A 27963-nucleotide genomic window follows, 5' to 3' on the forward strand; every position below is an offset into this window, starting at 1 on the left:
CAAAATGCAAAATGCTCTACTAACCTTCTGCAAAATTAAGTTTGTCCTAACCACTTTCCTCACTCTCTTAGTGACAATTTTAAATTGATAACCCCTTGTGACTGACTCCCCCAACCAGAGGAAATTGTGTTTTCCTATCCACTCTATCAACCCCTTCATCATTTTAAAAGGCCTCTTTTCAATCACCTTTCAGTCACTGTTATGCAGACCCCCACCTGCCAAGAATGAGGCATATTAATTTTGTCATATGAACATTGATTTTAAACTGTTGCTGGAGCGAAGAAATGACTTGTTAAACAGATCAGCTGTGGCTGGATAAAACATTTACATACTAACAGACAGCGCCTGTGGAGACAAAGGACCATTCCCTGACACATTCAACCCACAATGGACTTTGATCATCAGACATTGAAGGTGAGGAAGCTCACATTCCAGGATGACTGCTAAGATGGCCGAATCCACAAACAGACGTGGTCAAACCAGCTAGTCACATGACTAACCTGCTGGGCAACCTGAGTTTTTTTGAATTGTACAGACAGTTTGAGAAAGAAAGACTGTTTACTCCTGGACTGAGAAGATCTCTCTTGTCTGCTCCCATCTGTTTCTCACAAGTCTCTGGACCCACTGAGGACACATGAACCTCAAGAGAGAAAAGTCTCCTACATCGAACAAGGTTTAAGAAGAATACTGGGCCCCAACGAAAAGCAAGACCTGCCTACAATCAAGGACTCTACAGCGAGCTCGAAGAATAGTAACCAAAACCATCTTCAGATATTGCCTCAAATTTTTCCACTTTATTTCTTCTGCTCTTTTCTATCTCTATCTGCATGTATCGTGTATGCATGCTAGCACGGGCGCGTCGTGTATTCATAGGTGTTAAACGAATTAGAGTTTAAGTTTAATAAATTTCAACCTTTCTTTTTTAAACCGAAGAACTTGTTTGGCTGGTTTCTTTGCCTTACAATTGGAAAGCAGTGGACAAGGATGCACTAAGGGGAGCTAAAAAAACGATGTGTTTAAAAATAAAACCCTGTTACGATAAAACCAGGTGAAGGCTAACAGGGAATCCTAGACCCCTTTCTCACCTGGTCGTAACAGTCACAATATCTCAAGTCTCTCCTGATGATTAAAGTTTTTTTATCTCTGATATTATCCTGATGAATCCATATGTGCACATTCGGTGACTTTAATGTCCTTTCTATAAGGCGGTGTCTAAAACTGCAGTTTAACCTATGTTTTCTATAATATCATCTTTGCTTCCTTATTCTTGTTTTCTATACTCTTATTTATAAAACCCAATCTTATATAAGCCTTATCTATGGCTTTATCCATGTGTATTTTACACTTGCATGGAATTATAAGGGTAAAATTCAACTTGGGCGGGACTCAAAACTGGCCGTCGCAGATCAGACGCTTGTTATACATCATGCCTGATATTTCTTTCCGCTAAAGTCAATGCAAATGAAAATCGCGCATGGTGTATAATGACTGACTTATCAGTTACTGCCTGTTTCATCACCCTACCAAAGTTGAATTTCACTCTTTATGTATTTGAAGCATGAGCCTCTCCATTCATCCACACCATTTAACAGCTTTCCATTATGTATACTCCCATTCTTTGATTTTTCTCCAAAAATGTATCACCTTGCACTTCCTTACATTTTCTTTACTTCTTTACAAAGTACGCCCAACCCTTTTGCAATATGAGCAACATATTCCTAACTCTTTGTTTCCTATCTGTAAACCAACTTACTATCCATGTCACCATGTTTCCTCTTATACAAGATCGCAAAACCATAGAAGGATGCAGTACTGAAGCAAGCCATTTTGTCCATTGTGCCTGTGCCAGCTGTTTGAAAGAGTTATCCAATTAGTCCCATTCCCTTGCCCTTTCCAGATAACCCTTCAATTTTATTTTCCCTTCAAGTATTTATCCAATTCCCTTTTGAAAGTTATTATGGAATCTGCTTTTATCACCTTTCATGCATTGTCTGAATTTTTCTTACAAGCCTCTTATGAGAAGTCTTCTGAAAATCCATATATACTGCACCTACTGTTTCATTCCTTTTGTCTATTCAGTTAACAGTTCTTCAAAAAAATCTTTAAATTTGTCAAATATATAGCAAATATATTTAACAAATCTGTACTGGCTGTTCTTGGTTAACCCATTTCTATATGCTTAATAATTTTATCTTAAATTATGAATTCCAGAAGTTTGCCCACAGCTGACGTTAACAAAGCGAGTTTACTGCTTCCGAGTTTTTCTATGACTTCAAATAGATCTTGATCCTATTGTTGTTCTTGGATTGTTCAATCTCATTGGACAGCATGTACTGAACAACAGATCTACAAGCATCATGATACTAGTCTTGCATTAATTTTGCCTGTTAGGTGCAGAGCATTTCACATTATCAAAGCAGCTTGATCTTGTAATTGTTTGTTTTATTTAGTCTACTTTTTGGGGGGAAGGGGATGGACTTCCTCCACCCATCAGCATATCCTGCACCTGCTTGCACTCTCAGTCTCCTTGTACAAATTTTCCAAAGTTAAATCAGACTCCCAACATGAAGTAAGTCCATATTTTATTGTCTAATTATTATTCATTTTTAGTTCCTGGGTGAAGTGTTGCTTTCTTTTTGATACAAATGGGGCAAAATGGTGTTATATATTGTACCTGATATATTTGAATGATCTTAGTCTCAAACTTTGTACATGTCATTGAGATTAAATATTAAATAATCTTCTACTGGCTATGAAGTGGATATTATTAGACACTCTTCACAGTGTTAATAATGCATCCTGCAATGTTAATCTTTAACGACTGAAACCATCCCCAAATTGGTATAGTATGTCAATCTGATAACACCAATTAAAGCAACTAAAATACATCAGGGTTCAAATAATAGTTATTTTTCTTAGAAACACTTAAACAGAAATTGTCAATACTTACGCCATATTCATTATCAACAGCATTAGTAATTAGTAGAAAGTCTGGATAACCAATCATGACCATCATATACTGAAGCTGCAAACAATAAAAGGACATTAGATTATAATATTCAGAGACACTGCAGTTTCCCTATATCATGCAGGGAAATTAATCCCAGTCGTACTGCTGTTAAAATCACATGATTTGATTACAGGAGCCTCCCATCAACTGCTGACTGTCTTATTAAACATGCTGGCAAAAACTTATAACAGTATTTACTTCACAGAGTAATATATTCTGAAGCACATTCCAAGGTATAAATATATGATGGAGTTCAAGTTGCACTAGTAAGGGGCTTAAGTTTCAACCTCATAGTTGTTAATGTGTTGTTGCCTTGTAATACAATGAATACTTCCTTTACACAATATTTTTAAGCAGTTCCACTTACTAAAATGTTATTTTAAGCTTAATCTGATATTTGAATCTTGATGCATTTTATTGTTGGAGGTCAGACTGAACCCATCAAACTGACTTTGTGTTTACAATTAGCATTGAACTCTACTGCTCCTGTGCATCACTGAACACTATCACAGAGGGTTTACACACATCACAAGGGTAAGTGCACAATGTAATTTATTCTATGTGAAATACTGCAGGACATTTCTAAGAGACATGATTAGGTACTGTATAATGCAAGATCATTTTTTTTCACATGCAAATAGGTCAAACGGACAATGTACAGTTGTAATCTAATTATAGAAGAGGACGAGGACTGATGTATTATCATCGATCTTAGACTGCATTTCATGTCAAAGCTAATTACATGATGCAAAATCCGATATAAAAAACCCAATATTATTTAGTGCTGCTTAATGATATTTCAGTAGGATTACTGAAACAGACCTTTGCTCTTGCTGCTTCTTTTGTCTCTTCATCCATCCAATCTAATTCATCCAGTTGACGATCAAATGCATGCTTAATGTCTTCAACTAGTTGCTGTACCTTATCAGAATAAAAATAATCATAGTTCTATAAACTGATGGCTTATTTGCATGATAATTCAAAAGTCTTAAATTAATCTGCTGTCAGAATCTTAATGGAAAAATCTTACTTTTATTTTGCTGGAAGATGAGAAGTATTCTTCAACAAAAAGAGCTCCCAAAGCCATCCCAAACTGTTTATTGGCTTGGTTTAAGCACATTTTATCCAGATCAATTGGTTTCTCTGTGCCATCTAATTCTTTAGAGAACTCATGAATTGCATCTCTGAATGGTGTAGAAAGATGTTCACTCAGAGCAACTACTATGCGCCAAATCATGTAATTATGCAGTACTCTGAAAATTAAAAAGTATGATCATGTATATCAATGCTATATATCCATAAATGCATTCTACATACTATTCATAATTACACTATTAATTTACTTCTGCTTATCAATATTTTCATATCATTAGCACAATTATCTATACAGATCTATACACAGGTGAGATATCTGGATATTTAGTCCCAGCTCCACTTTCTTCAGTGGGAAACAGGGAATTTGAATGTTTTCTAATACAGAGAAGTTATAAGTTTGGAGTTAACAATAACTACAGCTCCCCGATAGCTCAGCAGAGCTCCTCAATGACTCAGTGAGTTTATCCACTAAGTAGATGAGGCATGCAGATCAGGCAGTCACAGGTTTGATTTTAGGTCTAGTTGAGTTAGCTAACATGAATCAGGGCGGTGGTAGGGATATTACAATTAACCTCAGTGCCTCTGGGTTGCGGGAAATAAATTGGCTTGGGCTTCACACCCCTGTAGAATCAGTTGCAGTAGAATTGCTTGCCAATACTCCCTGCCAGGGTTCACCAATAGCTTTTTGGATAATGTGGGGAAGAATACCATGCACCATTTCTCAGCAAGGCGTCCATGCCTCCAGCAGAGGAGATTAGAAGAGAAATTCAGTGTGAAATAAAGACGAAAACCCAGTAATTATGTTCCCTGACTCTTTCAATCAAAGCTTTTATTTTGATGTTCTCCTTTTTCTGTCACTCTCAGAGAATAAGCATGTGCACAAAATTATTTATTTTTAAATCAATTCATATTCATGTCTGAATATGTTCTTCGGTTTGCCTTTTTGTCCAAATAACAGATTCGGCAATTAGTCTATCACATTATTGAAGTGAACATTAAGACAAACCATCTCCACCTTTTAAAAGCAAATACTCTATTGGCAATAAAAGGGTTAAAATGGGTCAAAATATGAGTTAATGTCTGCATTAAGGGTGCAGTGATAGAATCAATTCAGACGAAATTGTAATAGGTTTAAAGCCACTTGAGTATTCAGAGGTTCTGGTAGAGTGTAAACACTTGGAATTATCATTGATGGCCTGTCATGGAGAGTGAAAAACAAATATAACGCTTCATTGTAGGTTTGCATAATAAACACTGAATGCCTGGCAAAATACTAGGCCTTAGTAAATAAACATTATCATTTTTATGAGTCAATTGTATTAAATTTACAACAGTGTCCAAGGCTCTCTCATGTTCACACCATTTTTAAATGTATTTTGTTCACTTGATCTCCCTCTTCGTAGCCTTTTTCTTATGCCTCTGATTCTGAAGGCAGCTAAGTACTGTCTAATGGGCATCATACAGCTGACGTGGATCCTCATTGGTTTTCTATGGGTGGGGAAACAGTGAAATAGTGGTCATACAAAGAACTGAGGAAATTAATCCAAAAAAGGTCCTCAGGGATATTCAGCTGTATAAGTTTACAATGGAAATGCATGAGATGACTAGTATGAGTAACAGGTCCATATTATATTGATATATGAAAATCCAAGCACTGGCCACATTAGGGGGAATTTTAACCCTGCACCACCCGCCGCCACCACCCCCTGCCTCACCGCCCTCACCAACCCCAATGACGGGAGGGACAGGGGCTGGGAGGGTAGGTTAAAATTTCAAATGTGAATGCGCCCAGATCTGGTTTTAATGGAGGCGGGTTGGGGTGGGCAATTAACCTGTTCTCAAGAGTATCCAAATATGCTAATGAGGCAGAACGCCTCAAATTTTAGGGGCTGCAGGCCACACTTCCCACGGCTCAGAAAACCCAGAAACTGAAGGGAGACAAGAATGACCGATTTAATGGCCCCTCAAGCAAACTTGCTTCCCTCCCAGCGATCGGCCTGCTTCCCACGAGCGGAAGCCTCCGCACAAACTCACTGTCCCACCATCACCCCACAGGCTGTAATCTCTTCAACCTCCCTGTGATCTCCTCAATTCCCACTGTGATCCCTTCAAATTCCTAAGATCTCCCACCCAACCCATGCTCACTTCCAACCCTGCCCCACTCCCGGTGATAGTCCAGAAAGCTAGCTGAAGGATGATACTGGAGCCAATCTTTACACAGTCTTATATTTATTTAGAGTGATATGTTACATGCATATACCTCCGATATGCATGTAACTAACTCAACCTCCACACACTTTCAGTAAGTGTTTCTTCATATGTGCTCAAGTAAGACCCCAATTAATGCCCTCCACCTGCATATAATTAAACACAATTGATATACAATTAACACCCTTGACCCGAAAACTCTTCATTGCCTCCCCTGGCACCAGCTGGTTAACTTAGAATTGATATCAACCAACAGTTAAGTCTGAGTAGTCAGACTAAAGATAGTATTTGTATCCAAGTTGGTTTAACTGAATTTATTTTTAACTTGAAATTGTCCACTGCTTCCTTCTTCAGCTGCTTTTAAATTGAGTTAATGGCCGTGCCAGTACCAGCAGCTCCCAATGTGCAGGACTCACATGGCCAGCAGCAACTCAGAAGTAAACCTGCTGCATTCATTATGATCAACTGCTGGAAATACCGAGTTTAAAAAATGGGTCTTCCAACTCGTTGCCATTGACAGATCTCTAACAGCTGCAGTAACCTGACCCTTCACTCAATATCAAAATAGCTTTTGTTTTCTTCCTCTATCATAGGTAGCTCACCATAGGCCAGATTTGTCTCGTCAGAGGAGAACAGCAATATAGCTCAAGGTCCTATACATGCTCTTTGCTAACTCTCCATGTACCATTCTAGGGGACTTAAATTTATGATCATCACTAAAAAGAAAATGCACAGGAATGATGGATTGAATTGTTTCCTTCTGTGATTCTAAAGATGGCAAATTTGAAGGAATGAGACTGAAACACAGAATGTGCCTTTTAGATTTTGAACTTTAGGAAAATGCACACTGTTTATTGCCTTGAATTTAATTGAATTCTTTCTTTAATGACTTATCTGAGCAAAGATAAAAGCCACTTATTTGAAATGGGTATATAACTGCTGATAGAATGTTTATTTTATAGGCATATGTGTATCCTAACAGGTATTAAAATTTTTATGCCTTCTACTTTGTCTTAGTAGATTTAATGGAGATAGTCTAACATAATGTGGTGATGCAACTCATAGAAAATCAAACAAAACAGCACACTGTTTGGGCGGCACAGTGGCGCAGTGGTTAGTACTGCAGCCTCACAGCTCCAGTGACTCGGGTTCAGTTCTGGGTACTGCCTGTGCGGAGTTTGCAAGTTCTCCCAGTGACCATGTGTGTTTCCGCCTGGTGCTCCGGTTTCTTCCCACAGCCAAAGACTTGCAGGCTGATAGGTAAATTGGTCATTGTAAATTGCTGCTAATGTAGGTAGGTGGTAGGAGAATGGTGGGGATGTGGTAGGAAATATGGGGTTAATGTAGGATTAGTATAAATGGGTGGTTGTTGGTCAGCACAGACTTGGTGGTCCGAAGGGCCTGTTTCAGTGCTGCATCTCCAAATAAAATAAATCACTATTTTAGTATGTGTAATCAAATTGACTGTGATCACGAGAGATGAGGGCCGGAACTTTACACCCCCCTCTACCCACCCACCCCGACCCCCAGGAGTCGGCTGGGAGGCAATAGGGTGTAAAATTGGGTGGGATGGTGGAGGGAGGTACCATGCTCATTGCCTACCCACCTCCACTGGTATTTTACCAGTAGCAGGGGAGGCGCAGGCAGCCCTCCTTTGGTCAATTGAGGCCCTTAAGTGGCTAATTAAAGGCCGCTTAAACGCCTCTTCATGCTGCCACTGGATGGGCACTTTGCTTATACTGGAAGCCTCCCAGTATAACTAGTGGCCTCCCTGTGGGCCCGTTGATGGGAGAGTCCCTCATTTTCAGGTACCCTGTTCCCCATGGAGGGCCCCCCAGTGGCAACTGCTGCACCCACTGGAAGAATCCATGCCCTCGTGATCGACCCCACCTCCACCCTCCGCCAGGGTCTGCCTGATTGGCCCCGGCGATCCCCAATCCCACTTACCTTCACTCCAGGCCTTCTCGATGGTTGCTGCTCTGGGGCCTGATGTAGTCCCAGCAGTGGCCACTGCTCCCAGTGGCGCTGCTGGGACTGAAGAGCTACCAGCCCTCTGATTGGCAGGGAGCTCAAAGGCAGGACATCCTGCCTTAGGGAGTGAAATCCACAACTGCAGGCTGTTAATTGCCTGAGGGCTGTAAAATACAGTCATGGCTTCCAGGGCTGGTGGAGGTGGGCTTGCCTCCGACTTACCAACCAGTTGGCGGGCCCACCGCCCCTGCATTAAATCTCAACCGTGAGGTCTATAGCTTACGTCATACATTGGGGAGGCAAAAGGACATCTAAATTTATAAACCATGATTTTTCTCCATTCATTATTAACTCTGTATTCTGTTGCGAGAACAATCGCCTGCTGCCTTGATTTTGCACTTGGATTAAGGAGCCAGCTCTTTAAATACATTAGAATCTGTTTTGAATGTGAAGACTCAGAAAGCAAGCACAAAAGGACCAGCTCCCCAAGTTAACATTGCTAAAATCTATAGTCTTATTCTAATATAGAAATCTATGGTGCCATTAATTGCCAGATCCTGGCTTGCTTTGGAGTGCAGTGGAACGAGGAAGACATATACATCTGCAGTCGGCAGCACCCTTGTAGCATAAAAGTGCCTTCTTACCCTCTCCCTGCTGATTCAGTCTGAGCATAATATATGCAAACTATAGAGAAGGCTTGTGGCCTACTCATTTCACATGTCCAATATCAAACAATTACCCCAAATTCCATAATATTTACATACTTTTTCAACATTTGATTTATCACTATATACAGGAAATATTCAATGGAACCCTGTGGGATAAGCCAGTTATTCCATTTAGAAGGAAGGTCCCTCTATATAACTTAATATTTATCAGGTTCCCATTAATAGGCTAATTTTGTATTCCAGTTCCTACAAAGTATTTTATCTACATATTAAGCCTGTTATACACACCATTTATATGAATTACAGTACAGTAATTATCGACCAAACATAGATGAGGGAATCTTAAGAAATTGGTTCCATGAAATAACTGTATCAATTTAAAAACATTCCATAGTCATGATACATTTTACCTCGGAGATGTCTTTGATATGAGTTCTGAAACTTTCTGCATGTAATCAGTAGCAAGCACTACAATTTCTTCATCTTCTGAAAGGTTATCATGAAATATCCTGTCCAGTAAATGCTTCCAATTAACCTGTGAAATGAAACAAAAATGGTACTTACATCCACAGTTGTAGGTGAGATGATTAACTCCACAGTAACTTTTTCAATAAGTAACTAAAGCTACTCACAGTTGGTGCAATGCGCTGTAACTCTCTCAAAGTGATTTTATTGTACATGGTATTGATGTCTCTTCTTAGAGTATCCGATTCAGAAATTGTTATCTTCAGTCATTTTTTTTGAGGAAAATAAATTATATAAGATATTTCCACAAAATGCACTGTTGCAACAGATATTTTCCTTAAAGACCTGTTACTCACATTTCGACAATAAAGAAAACACAAACACAAATCATTATTGGTTGGTTGCACTATTAGTCTCTGCTGGGTACTGAAAGCAGCAAACACAGTGTCGGATTGTTTGGCTGCTTGCTCAATCAGAATAGATTTTTTTGCAATCCACGTTCAATCAGCCAATTATGTGGCCGTTCCATTGGGCCCTGTGTGGAAAACAATATCAAAGCACAAATACAAGATATATGGGCAGTGGCCCCAACCCTCAGCATTCACTTGTGACTTGTGCGATTTATGGAAGTCTTAATGCTTGCAATTCACAATGAAATGCAAATATATATGTTACATGCAAACACTTTCCCATCACATCTTTGGGGAACTTGTGGATGTGACACTTCCACAGTGTGTTGGATGACCTCTTGGTGCACTGCACCACTGGATCAAAATACATTTTCAGGTAATGTATGTTTTTGGCTGAATTCTTCCTACTATTTATTGTAATCAACCTTTTGTTGATTTATGTTAGTTGGCTTCAAGCAACTTGCTCATTGATATGGTCTTTCTCTAAATCACTCTGAAAATGGAGATCTCTGGTGAGCTGATCTGGAATTTATGAAATAGACCTGAAAATTGATTCATACAGAGGAGACCATGTGGCCCATCGTGTCTATGCTGGCTCTTTGAAACAGCTATCCAATTAGTCCCACTCCCTGCTTTTCCCCATAGTACTGCAAATTTTTACTTTTCAAATACTTACGCAATTCACTTTTGAAAGTTAAAATTGAATCTGCTTCTATTACTCTTTCAGGTAGTGCATTCCACATTGGCAAGTAAGATTATAAAAATGCTGTACTATCATCGTCATACTGGCTTTGCTCATCATTTCATGACCACATTTGTGGACCTATGGCCACTTTGCCTACTGTACATTTCCCTTTCATTGGCTGCAGCAAAGTTTAACAATATTTTACTGATCTTTCAAAAAACCTGTTATGGTGTTCTGAGTTCATGGCAATTTCATTTTGACCCAAAGTAGTCACACTGTGGTAATGTAAAGGACCCTGAAGTAAATATTGATCTATGCTAGAGTTCCAAAATCTAAAGTCCAATACTATTCAGTAATATCTATTGCATCCTAGAATTGATGATGTACATTATTTATAGGGTATTTTGATAGTATTCCATTTGCCTTTTCTTATGAATGGCAATTATAACTGCGATTAAGAGTAAAACAGGAATAATCAATTTAAAGTAGATTAATGTCAAAGCCTTACAATAATTCACAGTTAGTTTGTTGTTTTACTTACATTTGCCAATTGCATCTCTAATTGTAATATCTCTTCCGTCTTCTTTTTAACATCATCTCCCCCGAGGAGACTTACTAATTTCTCCATCAGATCTTTATATGCTGTCAAAATCTGTTCAATAAAAATGTGTGCCATTAATGGATAAGATATGAGTGAATTGTTGTAGTTTTTAAAAAACTGAACATTTTTTCTTGATCTTGTGAGCTTTATGGCTCCTTCATGGTGGAATGAGGTCTGGAATTACTTGTTCTTAGAGATTTATAGAGAATTATTTTTTCGATAGGGTTCCCTGACCTGTTTTGAATACATTTCCACAAGTAACTGTCGCAAATAGAAATAGATAACAGGAGAGCAAAATAGAATCGACAGCAACAACTTATCAAAATTTGGCACTGCAGTTGCTGGATAATTTAAGTTTCTTCCTTACATATAGGGGATTTTCAAATTACGAATAAGCATCGAATATTTACATAATGTTGCATTGTTTTGCACAAAAATCAGATCTTTTTAAAGTATGGATATATTAAATGCCTTCAACTAAAAAAGTCACCAGAAACATTATCCATATTTTTTTTTAAATGAGGGATTTATATTGTGTGCAGTGTAGTTGCTCAATGAACTGTCAACTTTGGCACTGGAGGTTGAAGCCAGAGATTTTTTTTAAAGAAACGATGAAAGCTTCCTTTGATGATGGTTGTTAAGTGTTCTAAGTGAAGTAAGTCAGGGCATTCTAAAGGTGCTTTTATATTTTCTCAGGAGCCTCAGAGCATGATACTCAAACAAGAGACCTGCAATTACTGTGCATTCCACTCCTCTATTTTACCTAGTGCTACCACTTCCAAAGAAGACCTGCTAGAAGGCGGAGACTCAAGCTTGCTATTGTATGAATCAGGCTCTATGCTTTTAAATTTTAACCAGAGCTCGGACAGTAGCTGACAAAACACAGCACAAAGTGGCTCTCCACTGTCATCTGAACAATGAAGGTCAGTTATTTATATCTATAAGTGCAGCTAACATTGGAAATTTGCCACCATTGCACCTTCTATGATAAAAAAAGCTTTAATCCAGTTCTCAGTAAGACAACAGCACAAATGTGTCCATAATTTAGATTGTCAATTTCATTCAAGGAAGCTAGAAACAGGAGAGGAACTTAGAAACATATAAAATTTTACAGCTCAAAAAGACAATATGGCTGATTTTCCTCTAGTTGGCTCCTGGGAAATACTCAGTTCCCAGGCACAAAGCAGGTAAAAGGGCAGAAACTCATCACTGGGGTCTCCTCCAGCTTTTGTTTCCTCTAAACTCAACTATTACAATGCTCTTCTGGCCTACCTCCCATTTTCTACCTTCCATAAACTTGAGTTCATCCAAAACTCTGCTGCCTGTATCCTAATTCGCACCAAGTCCCATTCATCCATCACCACTGTGCTCGCTGACCTGCATTGGCTCCCGGTCCACCAATCCCACAGGTTTAAAATTCTCGTCCTTGTTTTCAAATCCCTCCAGGGCCTCTCCCCTTCCTATCTTTGCAACTTCCTGTAGTCCCGTAACCCTCTGAGAATTCTATGTTTGTCCAATTCTAGCATCTTGTCCATCCCTGACTTGTTGCAAGAAATATAAAAACAAAAATTAAGAAGCAATGGTGAATCAATATAAAATATTAGTGAAACCATACCTGGAGTACTGGGCTGAATTTAATGCAGGCAATGGGGGTCAGGCTAGAAAGGTGAGGGGAATCCTGCCTCGGCCATTCTGGGGGAACCCTGGCCACATTTTACGGTGCTCAGGCAGTTAATTGCCCGGCACCAGGGTCCCCGCTTCTTTAAGGACAGGGATACCACCTCCAAGAGCTGCTGGCCAATCAGAGGGCCGGTAGCTCAGCAGTCTCAGCAGTGCCACTGGGAGCAGGGACCACTGCTGATACTGCAGTAGGACTGGGACCAGGAGCAGCACTGGAGCCCAAGACTGCAGGTAAGCGGGGCAGGCTCACCAGGGTCAGTAAAGCAGTGGGGGCGGGGCGGGGCGGCGGGGGTGTGTGGGGGAGGGGGTGTTAGTGCAGGGGCGGCCTTTTCTGCCAGGGGCCCTCCATGGGCCACAGATTGCCCAAGCAGGAGGGCACCCCACACACCCCAGCCTTTAGGGAGGCCACCTGGCGTTATTGGGTGGCCTCCTCATGTGGCGGGGCTCTCACCAGCCATTGGTAAAACACCAGTGGCAAAAGGAAGAGGCCCTTAAAACCACACACAAATAGGTTACAGAGTCGAGAAAGGTAGATTGGTTAAGTTAGAGTCCATTAAAAAAAGGAATACAGTCTGTGAAGTTTGGTGATTTGGCTTGCTTCTGGATGAATTCAGTGGTCCGGAAGCTTTTAGTTTGAAGAGGTAGATGACTGATGTGGTGGGTTTCTTGGAGTTAGCGGTGTGGATGATTTCCTCCAAAGGGGTTTCTGACTGTAGCCAGAGTATGCAAATGCGGTCAGTCAACAGAATTTGAAAGCTTTCAAACTGGAATGGAGAAAAAGAGAGAGAGAGGGACCCCCACTTAGGGTCTGCTCATGTCAGAGTCCAGTTGCTTCTCCTCTGCTGCAGAGAAAAACACCACATTAAAACCACAGACGGGGAGGGGCTTGTCACATGACAGTCATTCAGTGATTCAAACATAGCAGTGAGCTGTATTTCTCTGCTTGCTAAACTTCCTGGGTCTTGGTTCTTGCTGGAAAATGCAGCCATTTCATCTCTCTCCTCACAGTACTTTGCAATGTACGATACAGTGTAGCAAATTAGGTGTTCATCTAAAGCTGCCAGTCATCCTTTTTTTTAAAATGTCTTTTTAAATTTCTTCAAAAAAATATAAAGTCTGAGCTCCAATCAGTGGGCCAAAGAAAATCATCTTTCAACAAAACATACCAGCATAACACCTCCCCACCATGCAAAATGAAATGTGACAACAGGAATATTTAATTATGAGATTACAAATTTAAAAAAATGTACACACACACTCATCAGTCTCACTGCCATAGCCACACTTTAGTTTTTTAAAATCCGGATGGTTCCATGCTGAACGAAACCCTTGATCAAGCGTCAGCTATTGCATTGTTTTCCCTGCAATGCGGATAATCTTTAGGTGGTATAAGTTGCAGAAGCAGGCTCCAATGAAAAAGCCTCACATTATGGGTTTGGCTTTTTCTACAAAGGTCAAAGGATTGTGGTCGGTATAAGCTCCAGTGTCTCTATGTCCATTTTGGACATATACCTCAAAATATTTGAGAGCGAGCAATAGTCCCAGGGTTTCCTTTTTCACAGTAGAGTATCTCATTTGGTGAAATTTCTGATGGAAGTATCTCCTTTGATGGAAGTCTGATGAAAGATCACAGACCTAAAACGTTAGCTCTGCTTCTGTCTCCACAGATGCTGCCTGACCTCCTGAGTATCTCCAGCACTTTCAGTTTTTATCTCCTTTGATGTTTGTTTACTTTTTTGGAGAAGTACCCAACTCGTCTCTCAATGCCCAACTCATCATCTTGGAGCAGGACGGTCACTAGATCCACTGCCACTTTAAATGGTTTGTTAAAGTTTGGAGCTGCCAGCACCGGTTCATTGGTTAAGATGGCTTTCAGCCTCTCGAAAGCTGCTTGGCACCTCCCTGAACACATTACCTTTGTTTCTTTCTGTAATAAGTCTGTCAGTGGGGCAGCTATAGTGCCAAAATTTGGGACAAACTTGTGGTAAAACCCACACATCCCCAAAAATCGATTATTTCCCGTTTGGTCGTGGGAACGGGAAAATTTATCAGTGCCTGTACCTTTGCATCTCTGGGCAACACTCTCCCTTGACCCACAATATGCCCTAGGAAGGTTACTTGAGCTTTAGCGAACTCGCTGTTTGCAAGATTTGGCACGAGGTCAGCTGATTGTAACCTTCAGAACAGGTCTCACTGTACACTAACAAATCATCCAGGTACACTACACAGTTGGCCAGGCTAGTACCATACAGGCCCCCACCTGCCAAGAATGAGGCACACATTATTTCACCACATCAACATTAAAACTTAAAATTGCTGCTGGGACGAAAAGAGGGCCGATCACAAGGAATTGTCAGGCCCCTCTCCGGAAAGACCTTTTTTGCATACTGGTAGACAGTGTTGGAACAAAGGAGCCAGTCCCTGCTTCCCCAATACACAGATGACCTAGTTAGACCAGTTTAGTCATATGACTGACTGGCGGTTGGAGTTTTTTGAATTTGAACTTGCCACAGAGATTTAAAACTCAGAAAGCTGTTTGCTCCTGGATTGGAAAAGATCTCTCTCCTGTCTGTTCCCATCTCTTTCTCACAGAACTGAAGACCCATTGAAGACACATGAACCCCAAGAGAGAAAAGTCTCTGAAAGTGAATAAGGTTTAAGAAGAAAACTGGGCCCCAACGAAAAGCAAGACTACCTGCAATCAAAGACTACAGCAAGTTCGAAGCACAGTAAAAACGCTTCTTCAGAGATTGTCTCAAACCTCTCAATTTATTTTCTGATGCTATTTGCATGTATGTATCGCGTATGCATGCTAGCGTGGGGTGCAGCGTGTATCCGTAGGCATTAACCGAATTAGAGTTTAAGTTTTAATAAATTTTCTTCTTTAAACCTAAGAAGGCCTGTTTATGCTCATTTCTTTGCCTTATAATTGGAAAATGGTGAACAAGAATTCACCAAGGGGAAGCTCAAAACACAGTGTGTTTAAAAATTAAACCCTGTTACAATAAGACCAAGTGAAGACAGTAAAAGAGCCCTAGACAACTTTCTCACCTGGTCGTAACACGAGCCACTACCTGGTTTATCAGCCTTTGGAAGGTGGCTGGAGCATTTCTTCATCCAAAGGGCATCACTCGGCACTGGAATAAACCATCTGGGGTGACAAAAGCTGAGATTGCTTTAACTCGGAGGGTTAAGGGAACCTGCCAGTACTCCTTTAACAAGTCTATCTTGGTTATGTAGGTGGCTTTTCCTACTCTATCTATACAGTCTACCAGGCAGAGAATTGGGTAGGAATCAGCTCTGGTCACTGCACTAATCTTTCTGTCATCAATGCAGAGCCTTAAGCCATTGGGTTTGGGCACCAGCACAACTGGGGAACTCCAACTGCTCTGACTGGGTTCAATCAGCTTGTGCTCCAGCATATAACGAATTTCCTCCCGAACTTGGGTCAGTTTCCTGGGATCTAAGTGATAAGGATTTTGTTTTATGAGAGGGGTCTCTCCTACATCTACATCGTGTAGGGTTAGGGTTGTGCCTGCAGATTCCTTTAAACGCTGTGAGAAGCCTTGTTAGGTCTCCTCCCTGTTTTGCGTTTAAATAAGAGAGTATGGTGTCTAATTTCCCTAAGATTTCAGTGTTAGCTAACTGGATAGTAGGGGGTTCCATTTGGGAATCCTCCAGGCCTCCTTCTAACTCACCTCACTGTCTCTTTCACCCTCTTCTTTCCTGACTGCCTGATAGACCTGCCGGCTGTGATACCATTTTAACATCTTGTCATGAAGGTGTTTCCATGTTTTAATATTTTTTGAGGACTGTGGGTAAAAGTCTGTGGAAATATCTGAGGAGCTGCTGGACTTGTTTTTTTCTAAAGGTCACTGGAAGGACTTGGGACTTTGTTTAAAAACACACTTACTGGAAGTCACATGTCTTAAGCTAAGTAAACAGCAGGAGCCTTGATGACTAGGGGAGTTGTTTACAGAGAAGGGACATGTCATGATTTATGGTGGTCAAGAGTTGGTTTCATTTTGCATATTGTTTTGGTTCAGCCTGCTAAGAGAGAAGCTACCAGATCATCCTTTTCCACCTCTTTGAGAAACCCTGAGAATCCAGTGTTTAGACTGGAGAAATTGATGACTGATCTACTGAAAAGCCTGCCAGACTAATCCTCGACATCGCCTGAAGAGAACTGCTCCAAAAAGATCCCAGTCTTAGCCGTCTATGCGTATCTGGATGTCAAACCAAAGAGCCAGCTGAGACCATACCATATCTTATCCTTTTTCTTCAAGAATTAACAAGTATTTGGCCAAAGTTGTTTTTGTAAAGTGAATCTATGCAGAGAAAACTTCTTTATTTTTTCCTTTAACCGGTGTGTGTGTGTGTGTGCGTGCTTGTGTCTTGGGGTTATTTTACAAAGGTATATATTTATACTTTCATATTTCAACCTGTGTGTCAATAAGCTGTGTATCTTTATTGAATGAGTCTTGTTTTATAATAAATTAATAATTTTGTTGTTTATTAAAGAAACCTGAATGACGGAAGTTTATTCTGAAACTAAAATAGAGTATATAAATGGCCGTATTGGTAACTGGGCAAAACATTTAAATATATGTTGTGACCCGTGGAGAAGTGGAACTAGAGAAAGACAGTACACTCCTCCAGCTTCAGTCGTAACAATATTGATGTGGCACAGCCTTTGCTTTTTCCTACGATCTGGGGTGTCAATTATATAATTCACCTGGCTAATTCTCTTTATTACTCTGTACGGGTTACTGAACCGGGCTTTCAATGGTTCCACCTGTATTGGTAATAGCACTAACATGTGGTCTCTGGGCTGAAATATTCTGGCCTTGGCACATTTATCCACCTGCTTTTCATAGCTGTCTGGGAGGTGTTTAGGTGTTCCTGAGCCACTGCACAGGCTCTCATGAGTCATTCTCGGAACACGGAGATGTAGTCTAATAGGGAAGATTCATCCCTGGGTCCCAAAACCTCTCCTTGATTAGTTTTAAAGAACCTCTCACCTTGTGTCCATAAACTAATTCAAAGGGACTAAAGCCAGTGGACTCACTGGGTGAGTCTTTGGTAGCAAACAGAAGAAATCCCAGCCCTTTGCCCAAGTCATGAGGGTACTCATAGCAGTATGCCCTGATCATTGTCTTTAAGGTCTGATGGCACTGCTCTAAAGCCCCTTGTGACTGTGGGTGGTAAGGTGAGGACTTTAACTGGGCTATTCACAATATATATTAATGACTTGGGTGAGGGAACTAAATGCAACATTTCCAAGTTTGCAGACGACACAAAGCTGGGGGGGAATGTGAGCTGTGAGGAGGATGCAACGAGACTCCAATGTGATTTGGACAGGTTGCATGAGTGGGCAAATACATGGCAGATGCAGTATAACATGGATAAATGTGAGGTTTTCTACTTTGGTTGTAAAAAACAGCAAGTCAGATTATTATCTAAATGGTGATATATTGGGAAAGGGGGATGTACAGCGAGACCTGGGTGTCCTTGTACACCAGTCGCTGAAAGCAAGCACTCAGGTGCAGCAAGCAGTTAGGAATGTGAATGGTATGTTGGCCTTCATTGCAAGAGGATTTGAGTACATGAGCAAGGATGTCTTACTGCAGTTATACAGGGCCTTGGTGAGACCACATCTGGAATATTGTGTGCAGTTTTGAACTCCTTATCTGAGGAAGGATGTTCTTGCCATGGAGAGAGTGCAAAGAAGATTTACTAGGCTGATTCCTGGGATGGTAGGATTGACGTATGAGGTGAGATTGGGTCGACTAGGCCTATATTCACTAGAGTTTAGAAGAATGAGAGGGGATCTCATAGAAACCTATAAAATTCTAACAGGACTAGGCAGGCTAGATGCAGGGAGGATGTTCCCGATGGCTGGGGAGTCCAGAACCAGGGGTCACAGTCTCAGGATATGTGGTACGCCATTTAGAACCGAAATGAGGAGAAATTTCTTCACGCAGAGGGTGGCGAACCTGTGGAATTCTCTACCGCAGACGGCAGTGGAGGCCAAGTCATTAAATATATTCAAGAAGGAGATAGATATCATTTTTAATGCCAAAGGGATATGGGGAGAAAGCGGGAACAGGGTACTAAATTAGACAATCAGCCATGATCTTTTTGGAATGGCGGAGAAGGCCCTAAGTGCCGAATGGCCTACTTCTGCTCCTATTTTCTATGTTTCTAAGTTATGCCCAGATTACCCATGACCTTTTGAAAAATACTGGACATAAAATTTGTGCCCTGGTCTAACTGGATCTCAGCAGGCACATATTGCTGAGTGAATTGGGTTAGCCCCTCCACCACTACCTTGGCAGAGATAGTTCTTAGAGGGATAGCCTCTGGAAATCGTGTAGCCACATCCATAATGGTGAGAAGATAATGGTAGCCCCCTTTTGTTTTTGACAGGGGTCCCACAAATTCTAACAGCACTCTGCTGAATTGTTCCCCAAAAGCAGGTATGGGAATTAGGGGTGCATGTTTTATTGCAGGTTGAGGCTTCCACACAACTTGGCTTGTGTGGCAAGTCTTTCAGAACTCCACCACATCTTTTTGGAGTCGTGGCCAGTGAAAATGCTGCCTGTTGTGGACTTGGGTTTTTCTGATACTGACACGTTCAGCCATTGGAATCTCATGGGCTATTCTCAACGTTTCCTCACGGTACCCTGGCAGCACCACTACCTGGTCAACCACTGACCACTCTTCATCTGCACGTCAGTGAAGAGGTCTCCACTTCCTCATCAGCACCTCATCTTTTAAATAGTAGCATTCTGGAACTCCCTCTGCTTCAGCTTCAGTTTGGGCAGTCTGTGCTAACTTTTCTAACCCTGGGTCGGCTTGCAGAACCTCGACCAAGGAAGACCTGTTTAACCCATCCTTTGGGTCCTCTAAGTTGCCAAAGAAGGTTTCAGATAACCATACAGTAGGGTCATCTGTCTGCAGTGCCAGTTCAGCCTCCTCTGATGGAGCTTGTTTGGCCATGGACCGGGTCACCACACAGTCAGGAAAAATGACAGGGACCTTTTCCTGTACCTGGTCTATCTCTCTGACCTCTTTTGGTCTCCCTAAAACCACTGGGGAAGCTACCACCTTTGCCCCTGCCAGATCATTATGCAGGAGCAGGTCGACACAGTTCACAGGTAAACTAGGGACAATCCCCACGGTTACCGGTCCTGAAACAAGATTGCACTCCAGGTGCACCTGGGCATATACTTTCCTCTGATACCATTTATTAGCACTCTATCATTCAATGCACTCTCTGGGGAAAGGTCATGTCTTTTCCCAGCAGAAGGGATTGGGTGGCTCCTGTATCCCTAAGTATGACTATGGGCTTACTCATCTCACTCGAGGGGTATGGGGTCACTTTTCCTCTGGACCTAGAAAATCCAAGAAATTCTCAGGGATTTTGTTAAGTTTTACCACACTCTCAGTGGTAGGTTTACTGGGTTTTACTGCTGCACTTAAAGCCACAGCCTGGTCTGTTGTGCTTTCCACAGGGTGCCTTTTCCTGGACTGGCCTGACTAAACCTATGGGTTTTCCCTGTAACTTCCAGCAGTCAGCTCAAAGATGACCTGCCTTGTTACAATGGAAGCATACAGGCTTCCGGGCGTCACTCCTGTTCTCTGCACCTTCTTTTTGGCCTAAGGAGGTCTCCCTGTGTTTCCAGCTCTCCCTTCTCGCTCATGGCTTTTTATCCTCCTATGAGATTTTCATAGGTGGACTCTATCTTAAGTGCCTGTATCCATCAGTCAAAAGCAAATTGCTTAACCACTTCGAACTCAATGTAAGTTTGTTCCGGCTGCTTTCGGAGAGTTCAGAACTTTTGGCAATACGCCTCCGGTGCTAGTGCATATGCACTCAGGATAGCATTTTTCATCATCTCATAATCCGATGAACTCTCATCAGGCAACAGCAACTAAATCTCATGGGCTTTTCCTGTTAATTTGCTTTGTGATAATGGTATGCTGTTTTGCAAGCTTTTCAAAAGAGATGATAAATGCTTCCACATCCCCCTCATTGAAGTTTGGTATCAACTGGGAGAACTTTAGGAGCTCAGCACCCAATCCTGAGCTAGGGGTAACTTTATCACTAATGGTGCCTTCACTGGGTACATTGGATCTTCCCTATTCAGTTCAAGTTGCCTTAACTCCCTTCGGAAAGCTCTTTCTTTTTCCGTCTCCTCTCTTTTTCTCTTTCCTGAGTTCTCTCTCTTCCTCCATTTCCTGGAAAGCTCTTACTTTTTCTTGGAATTCTAATTCTAGTCTCCTCTGTTCCAGCTGTATCTTAGCTGACATTACTCTATCTGTTACACATTCTATGCCTGTCTCCAGTTCTTCAGTGTCAATTTTAAAATGGTTGGCCACAAGTTTTAGGATTTCAGCCTTCTTAACTTTTAGACGGATAGTAATCTCTAACTGCCCAGCTACATTCCTCAACTCTTCAACAGATGAGGCTTTTAACCTGGCCCAAGTTGCTTCACTCTGTTCTAGGCCTCAAATGTGGACATTTTAGTACTCTAGCACTGAAAACCACAAGAAAACCTGCATTGAAGTTTTTAAATTATTGCTAGGGATCAATTTAGTTTCCCACTTCCAATTTCCTATTTCTCTTTGGGTTTGATCCCAGACATGAGCCCCCAAATTTCTGTTACGGTCAAGTGATGAGGGGTCGAAGGGCCTCCCTCTTTTCCCTCTCCTTGTTTGACCACAACAGGTTTAATTCTTTCTTAAAATGGATGTACTGGCCAATTCAGTAGGTGTTTGATTGCTTACTTGCTTTGATCATAACAAGAACTAATCAGACATGTTTTCTTGAGTTAACGAAGAAAGAGGTTAACTTTATTGTACTGAAACCGAATTATAAAAATAATAAACAACGTGCCAACTTTCACTCTCTCATACACACTAGAGGTGTATACACACACACAAATAGGTAACAGAGTGGGGAAAGGTAAATGTTTTGAGTTAGCGTCCAAAAAAAGGAATACAGTCTGTTAAATTTGGTGATTCGGCTGACTTCCAGCTGTATTCAGTGGTCCTGAGGCTTTTAGTTTGAAGAAGTAGATGAATGATTCAGTGGGTTACTTGGAGATAGCGATGCAGATGACTTCCTCCAATGGGTGTTGCTGATTGCTGGAGTATACAAAGATGGTCAGTCAACAAGCAGGATTTGAAAGCTTTCAAACTGGAATGGAGAGAGAGAGAGAGAGAGAGAGAGAGGGAGAGAGGGAGGGAGAGAGAGAGAGGGACCCCCACTTAGAGTCTGCTCATTTCAGAGTCCACTTGCTTCTCTTCTGCTGCAGAGAAAAACACAATCTTAAAACCACAGATGGGGAGGGGCTTGTCACATGATACTCATTCAGTGATTCAAACATAGCTGTAAATTGTATTGCTCTGCTTGCTGAAAAGAACAAGTAGTTCCTTTAAACTTCCTGGGTTTTGGTTCTTGCTAGAAAATGCAGCCACTTTGTCTCCCTCTTCACAGTCCTTTGCAATGTATGATACAGTGTAGCAAACTAGGTGATCATCTTCAGCTGCCAGCAGTCATCCTTTTTGTTAAATGTCTTTTTAAATTTCTTTTAAAAATATATTAAGTCAGATCTAAAGTCAGTGGACCAAAGAAAATCATCATTCCACAAAACACATGGGGGTAACAATTAGAACACAAGGATATTGGAACAAGAAAAGGTTCTCTCTAATATCTAGATTTTCTCAAAATCTGATCTAATCTTTTTTAAAAAATCATTTACCACTCTCAGCCAAATCCCCCTTCTCTACAAAAACAAAAATGAATATGATTACCTGCTGAATGTGTCAGCGGAGAATTTACCACAAGCGATGGCCGACTATTCCATAAATCAATGATTACGTTTAAACTAATAGCTTCCTAGGTTAATGATCATGTTCTCCGCTTCTTCTATTGTACTTTTACATTAAGTAGCTCTCTACATCAACTTATCTATTTCCTTTAAAGAAAATTGAGTCATATTCACCTTAATCATTTTTTGTAATGGAGTAAATTTAAAATGCTTGTGCTCTCTTCATTAAAAAAATGAATCTGGAATTTTGCTGCACTTCTCTGAATCCTTTCCACTGCCTCAACATCATCTTTATGTATGGTAATCATACTCAACACAACACTCATATGTGGCTTTCTAATGCTTTATAAAATGTCAGAATCACTTCCTGAGATTGATATTCTATTGAACTGCTTGGATAACAGGTCATGTTATTTTTCTTTGCAGCTGGTGTCATACATTCTGCATTGATATCTGTCAGCTCACCTTTTTTAATATGAAATGTCATTTATATTCTGAACAGCTTAAGACTTAAGATTGAACTCTGGGACTCTGCTGATCACAACTGTCCAATTAGAATTACTACCATTGATCTACCTGTGGTTTCCAATTATGAAGTCAATTTATTATCCAATTTACAACATCCTCCTTTATCATAAGAGCTTTCATATTAGACACAAGTCTCTTTTGAGGTACTTTATCAATTGCCTTCTGAAAATCTAGATTTATTAATTCCATTCATCAATTCTGTTATTTCCTATCTTTAGCGAATTGCAGTGAGACTGCCATGTGCATTCTACATTAATAGGTTAATTCTAACACTAATTCTTAAACTGCGTGTACTAGATTGTGATGCAGTGAATTTTGCCCGTGATGGAAGAAAAATTCTCTTTCAGTCATTTTGCTAGTTTCAAAATTTTCAAGCTGCTGACAATGGACTGAAGGGAATGATAGGAAAATTAAAGGAAAATGTCATGGGTAAAATGGACTGGTGCCCAAAACATCTATTGAAATGCAAGCTGGTAGATCATATCAGCTGACTGATCAACTAAGAATAAATCAGAGCAGCAGTTTGACAAACTGCAGCCTAATATGTCCACTAAACCCAAGCCTGAATGCATACAAAAGTGGGAATGTTAAAACCCCTTTTCCACATATCTGCCAAAACTCATCACTATTTTTTGCAAAGAAAAAGTAATGAAAGACTTGCATTTATTTATTTAGTGATACAGCACTGAAACAGGCCCTTTGGCCCACCGAGTCTGTGCTGACCATCAACCACCCATTTATACTAAACCTACATTAATCCCATTACTCTCTCACATCCTCACCTTCCCCCTACCTATACTAGGGGCAATTTATAATGGCCAATTTACCTATCAACCTGCAAGTCTTTGGCTCTGGGAGGAAACTGGAGCACCCAGCGAAAACCTACGCAGTCACAGGGAGAACTTGTAAACTCCGCACAGGCAGTACCCAGAATCGAACCTGGGTTGCTGGAGCTGTGAGGCGGCGATGCTGACCACTGCGCCACCCAATATATATATTATATAGTGCCCTTCAGGATCTTGGGACACCCCAAAGTGTTTTGCAAGCAATTAAGTACTTTTAAAGCATAGGGTTGAATTTTATGCACCCGCACGAAGAGCGGGAAGTTGGGGGGTGGCCATAAAATGGAGCGGGAGGCTCGGGGGGCCCTTCCCGACCCACTCTCACCTCCCACCTCACAACTCCACCACCACTTTACGCAGGGCGGTGGCAGCGAAAACCGGTCCGCCTGCCCCAGTTCAATCAAGGCCCTTAAGTGGCCAGTTAACAGCCACTTAAGGGCCTCCGCCCGCCACCACGGGGATTTTACCCTTGGCCGGTTGGGTGGCCCAGGCCCAAGAGAACCCGCCTGTCAAAAGCAGGCGGCTTTCTGACAGCCTGCGGGAGAGGGGCGTCCTCATGATGAGACACCCTGTGCTTGTCGGAGGGCCGCCCCCGAAGACCCAACCACCCCCAACACCCAACATGCCCCCGTCCCCCCAATCGACCACCCTTGTCTCACCGGGGCCTGACCGATTGAGCCGGCGAGGCCCCAAAAACTTACCGGTTCTCCGGGACTCCCCGACATCTTCTGTCTTCAGCTGGGTTGCAGCCTCAGCAGTGGCCATCACTCCCAGTGGCGCTGCTGGGACAGAGAGTTGCTGGCGGGACTTCCTGCCTCAATGAGGTGGAAGTCCTGCCTCAGATCAATTAAAGGCCTGGGGACTGCAAAGTGTGGTCCGGATCCTCAGGCCAGGGGGAGACGGGTTCGCCACTGACTTTTCAGTCAGTAGACGGCTCCCGTCCGCTGAGGGTAAAATAGTTACTGTTGTAATGTAGGAAATGCAACAGCTAATTTGCTCACAGCAATGTGCCACAAATAGCAGTAAGATAAATCACCATATAATCCATTTTAGTAATGTTGCATAAGGAATAAATATTGAACAGGACTCGGGCAAAACTCCCCTGCTCTTCTTCAAATTATGTCATGGTATCTTTTAGGTCACCTGAGAGGGCAGACGGGGTCTTGGTCTCATCTGAAAGATGCTACCTGAGACAGTGCAGCACCTCCTCAGTACTGCACTGGGATATCCATCAAGATGAGGTGCCCAAGCCTCTGAAGTACAATATTCCAAGAGAAATGTTCTCCCTGAGAAATGCTGTATTAGAAGATTTGTTCTCCTCTCTATGATGCCTTCTGGAAATCTAAGTACAATACATCCGCCAGTTCCCCTTTATCCATGGCACATGTAACTCCCTCAAAGAATTCCAATAAATTGGTTAAACATGACTTCCCTTTCACAAAACCATATTGACTCTGCCTGATTACCTTGAATTTTTCTAAATGCCCTTCTATAACATCTTTAATAATAGCTTCTAACACATTCGCTAAGACAGATGTTAAGCTAACTGGTCTGTAGTTTCCTGCTTTCTGTCTCCCTCCCTTTTTGAATAAAGGAGTTATATTCGCTATTTTCCAATCTAACGGAACTTAACGGAATCTAAGGGAATTTTGGAAAATTAAACAAACGCATCAACTATTTCACTAGCCACTTCTTTTAACACCCTAGGATGAAGTCCATCAGGACCCGAGGACTTGTCAGCCCGCAGCTCCAACAATTTGTTCAGTACCACTTCCCTGATGATTGTAATTTTCTTGATTTCCTCCCTCCCATTTCCTGACTTACAGCTAATACTGGGATGTTGGTTGTATCCTCAATTGTGAAGACCGATACAAAATACCTGTTCAATTGATCTGCCAACTCCTTATTATCCATTATTAATTCCCCAGACTCACTTTTTATAGACCAACGCTCACTTTGTTAACCCATTTCTTTTTTAAACATCTATAGAAACTCTTACTATCTGTCTTTATATTTCTAGCTATCTTTCTCTCGTACTCTAATTTTACCTTCCTTATCAACCTTTTTGTCATTCTTTGCTGTTTTTTAATATTCTGTCCAATCTTCTGACCTGCCTCCCATCTTTGCACAATTATATGCTTTTTCCTTAAGTTTGATACTTATTTGCCAGTTCACTTTAGCTAGCTCTGTTTTCATGCCCTCATAATTGCCCTTATTTAAGTTTAAAATACTAGTCTTGGACCCACTCTTCTCTCCCTCAAACTGAATGTAAAATTCAATTATATTATGATCGCTGCTGCCTAGGGGCACCTTCACTAGGAGGTCATTAATTAATCCTATCTTGTTACACAATACCAGGTCCAATAGCCTGCTCTCCAGTTGGCTCCAGAATGTACTATTCCAAGAAATTATCCCGAAAACACTCAAAGTACTACATCTAGGCTCTCTCTGCCCATCTGATTTTTCCAGTCTAAATGTAGGTTACGATCCCCCATAATTATTGCTGTACCTTTCTGACAAGCTGCCATTATTTCTTCCTTTATACCCCGTCCTACAGTGTGGTTACTGTTAGGGAGCTTGTATACCACTCCCACAAGTGATTCTTGCCTTTATGATTTCTCATCTCTACCCAAACTGCTTCTACATCCTGGTTTCCTGAACTTAAGTCATCCCTCTCTATTGCGCTAATACCATCATTAGTTAACAGAGCTACGCCTCCACTTTTTCCTAGCTTCCTGTCCTTCCTAAATACCATGTACCCTTTAATATTCAGGTCCCAATCTATGTCATCCTGCAGCCATGTCTCTGTAATGGCTATCAGATCGTACTTATTTAGTTCTATCTAGTCTGACACTAGCAGAACTGTCATGTTGATCTCTCTGGGAAGCATATCTATCTCCATCTTTCCTCTTGCAGGACCACAGGGCCCAGAACAGGAGGGAGACAGCCCAAAGAGGCAAAGGCATTTCGATTTTCAGCCTCTTACCCCAGCTGAGGTGTTAGAATTGAAAGGGACACAGGGTGGCCACGCCATACCCAATGGAGAGACTGGAGTCTCCGCGCAAGAAAGTGTGGATTGGCTTCCATCAACATACACATCACTTCTGGAGACCCACATCACATGTGTTTGGCATGACGAAATCTGTACAGCCTAACTCACATGTTTTTGTTCACTCATGCAGGTTGGCATCCAGAGGAGACTCAACCAGAAGGATGAAAACCATCCACTTCTGAGGTGGACGAGCACTCAGAGGACACGTTATCCCATGACTCTTCTGCACCTTCCACCAGCACAGATACTTTCACCTCGGTGGGTAATCGCTCAGCATTTTAATCAGGGTCACAAGCTGGTGAGGGCACCGCACATGTAACCAAGCAGCTGGCTGAGGCTGAGACAGCCAATGCTTCTGACAGTCGGAGCACTGTGGGTGGCCAGGCCCATAGTGAGCCCCAAGCTGATGATGAGCCTCTGGTGTCAACAGCACAGGGCATGCTGGAGTTGCAGAGAGAGGGAAGGCAACATCTGGCAGAGATGCCAGAGGCCATGCGCAGCCATGAGCGGACAATGGAGGAGTCCATCCATGCCATGAGTGCTGCTATGTCTCAGGTGTGTGAGCGCATGGCTTCCTCCATCAAGAGGTTGGTGAGCCTCCTGGTGAGCCAGATCCCACAGATGCACGAAGACCTGCGCACCATCGCCTTGGCCATGAGCTTGACGCAGGCAAGACAAGAGAAGGACAAGGCACCTGGACCCTTCTCCAACTTACCATCCTTCTCTGGTGAACAGGGAGGTTCAAGCGAGCCTTGAAAGGAAGGAGGAGAGGGTGGCCTCCACAGCTGAGAAGGTGGACTGCGGTTCCTCAGACCCGCCAGCAAGCTCAGCTCCAGCAGCCATAATGCCTGAAGAGAGTCCTGCACCCGTGGGCACTAGTGTGTGTTTCAGTTGGGTGCTAGGCATGGA

At 41.8% G+C, this 27963-nt stretch overlaps 1 protein-coding gene across 1 annotated transcript in view; it reads right to left on the reverse strand.

Annotated features, from left to right (window-relative positions):
* Nucleotides 1-27963, reverse strand: part of LOC137374908 (endothelin-converting enzyme-like 1) — a 127148-nt gene that overhangs the window by 66129 nt on the left and 33056 nt on the right. The window contains exons 3-8 of the mRNA XM_068041490.1: nt 11054-11164; nt 9585-9677; nt 9363-9487; nt 4041-4263; nt 3833-3931; nt 2951-3025 (exon numbers count right to left, since the gene is read on the reverse strand). Coding sequence (XP_067897591.1) covers nt 2951-3025; nt 3833-3931; nt 4041-4263; nt 9363-9487; nt 9585-9677; nt 11054-11164 — 726 coding nt within the window. The remainder of the gene's footprint in view (nt 1-2950; nt 3026-3832; nt 3932-4040; nt 4264-9362; nt 9488-9584; nt 9678-11053; nt 11165-27963) is intronic.

This window comes from Heterodontus francisci, chromosome 11, assembly GCF_036365525.1.
Source record: "Heterodontus francisci isolate sHetFra1 chromosome 11, sHetFra1.hap1, whole genome shotgun sequence".
Lineage (NCBI taxonomy): Eukaryota > Metazoa > Chordata > Chondrichthyes > Heterodontiformes > Heterodontidae > Heterodontus > Heterodontus francisci.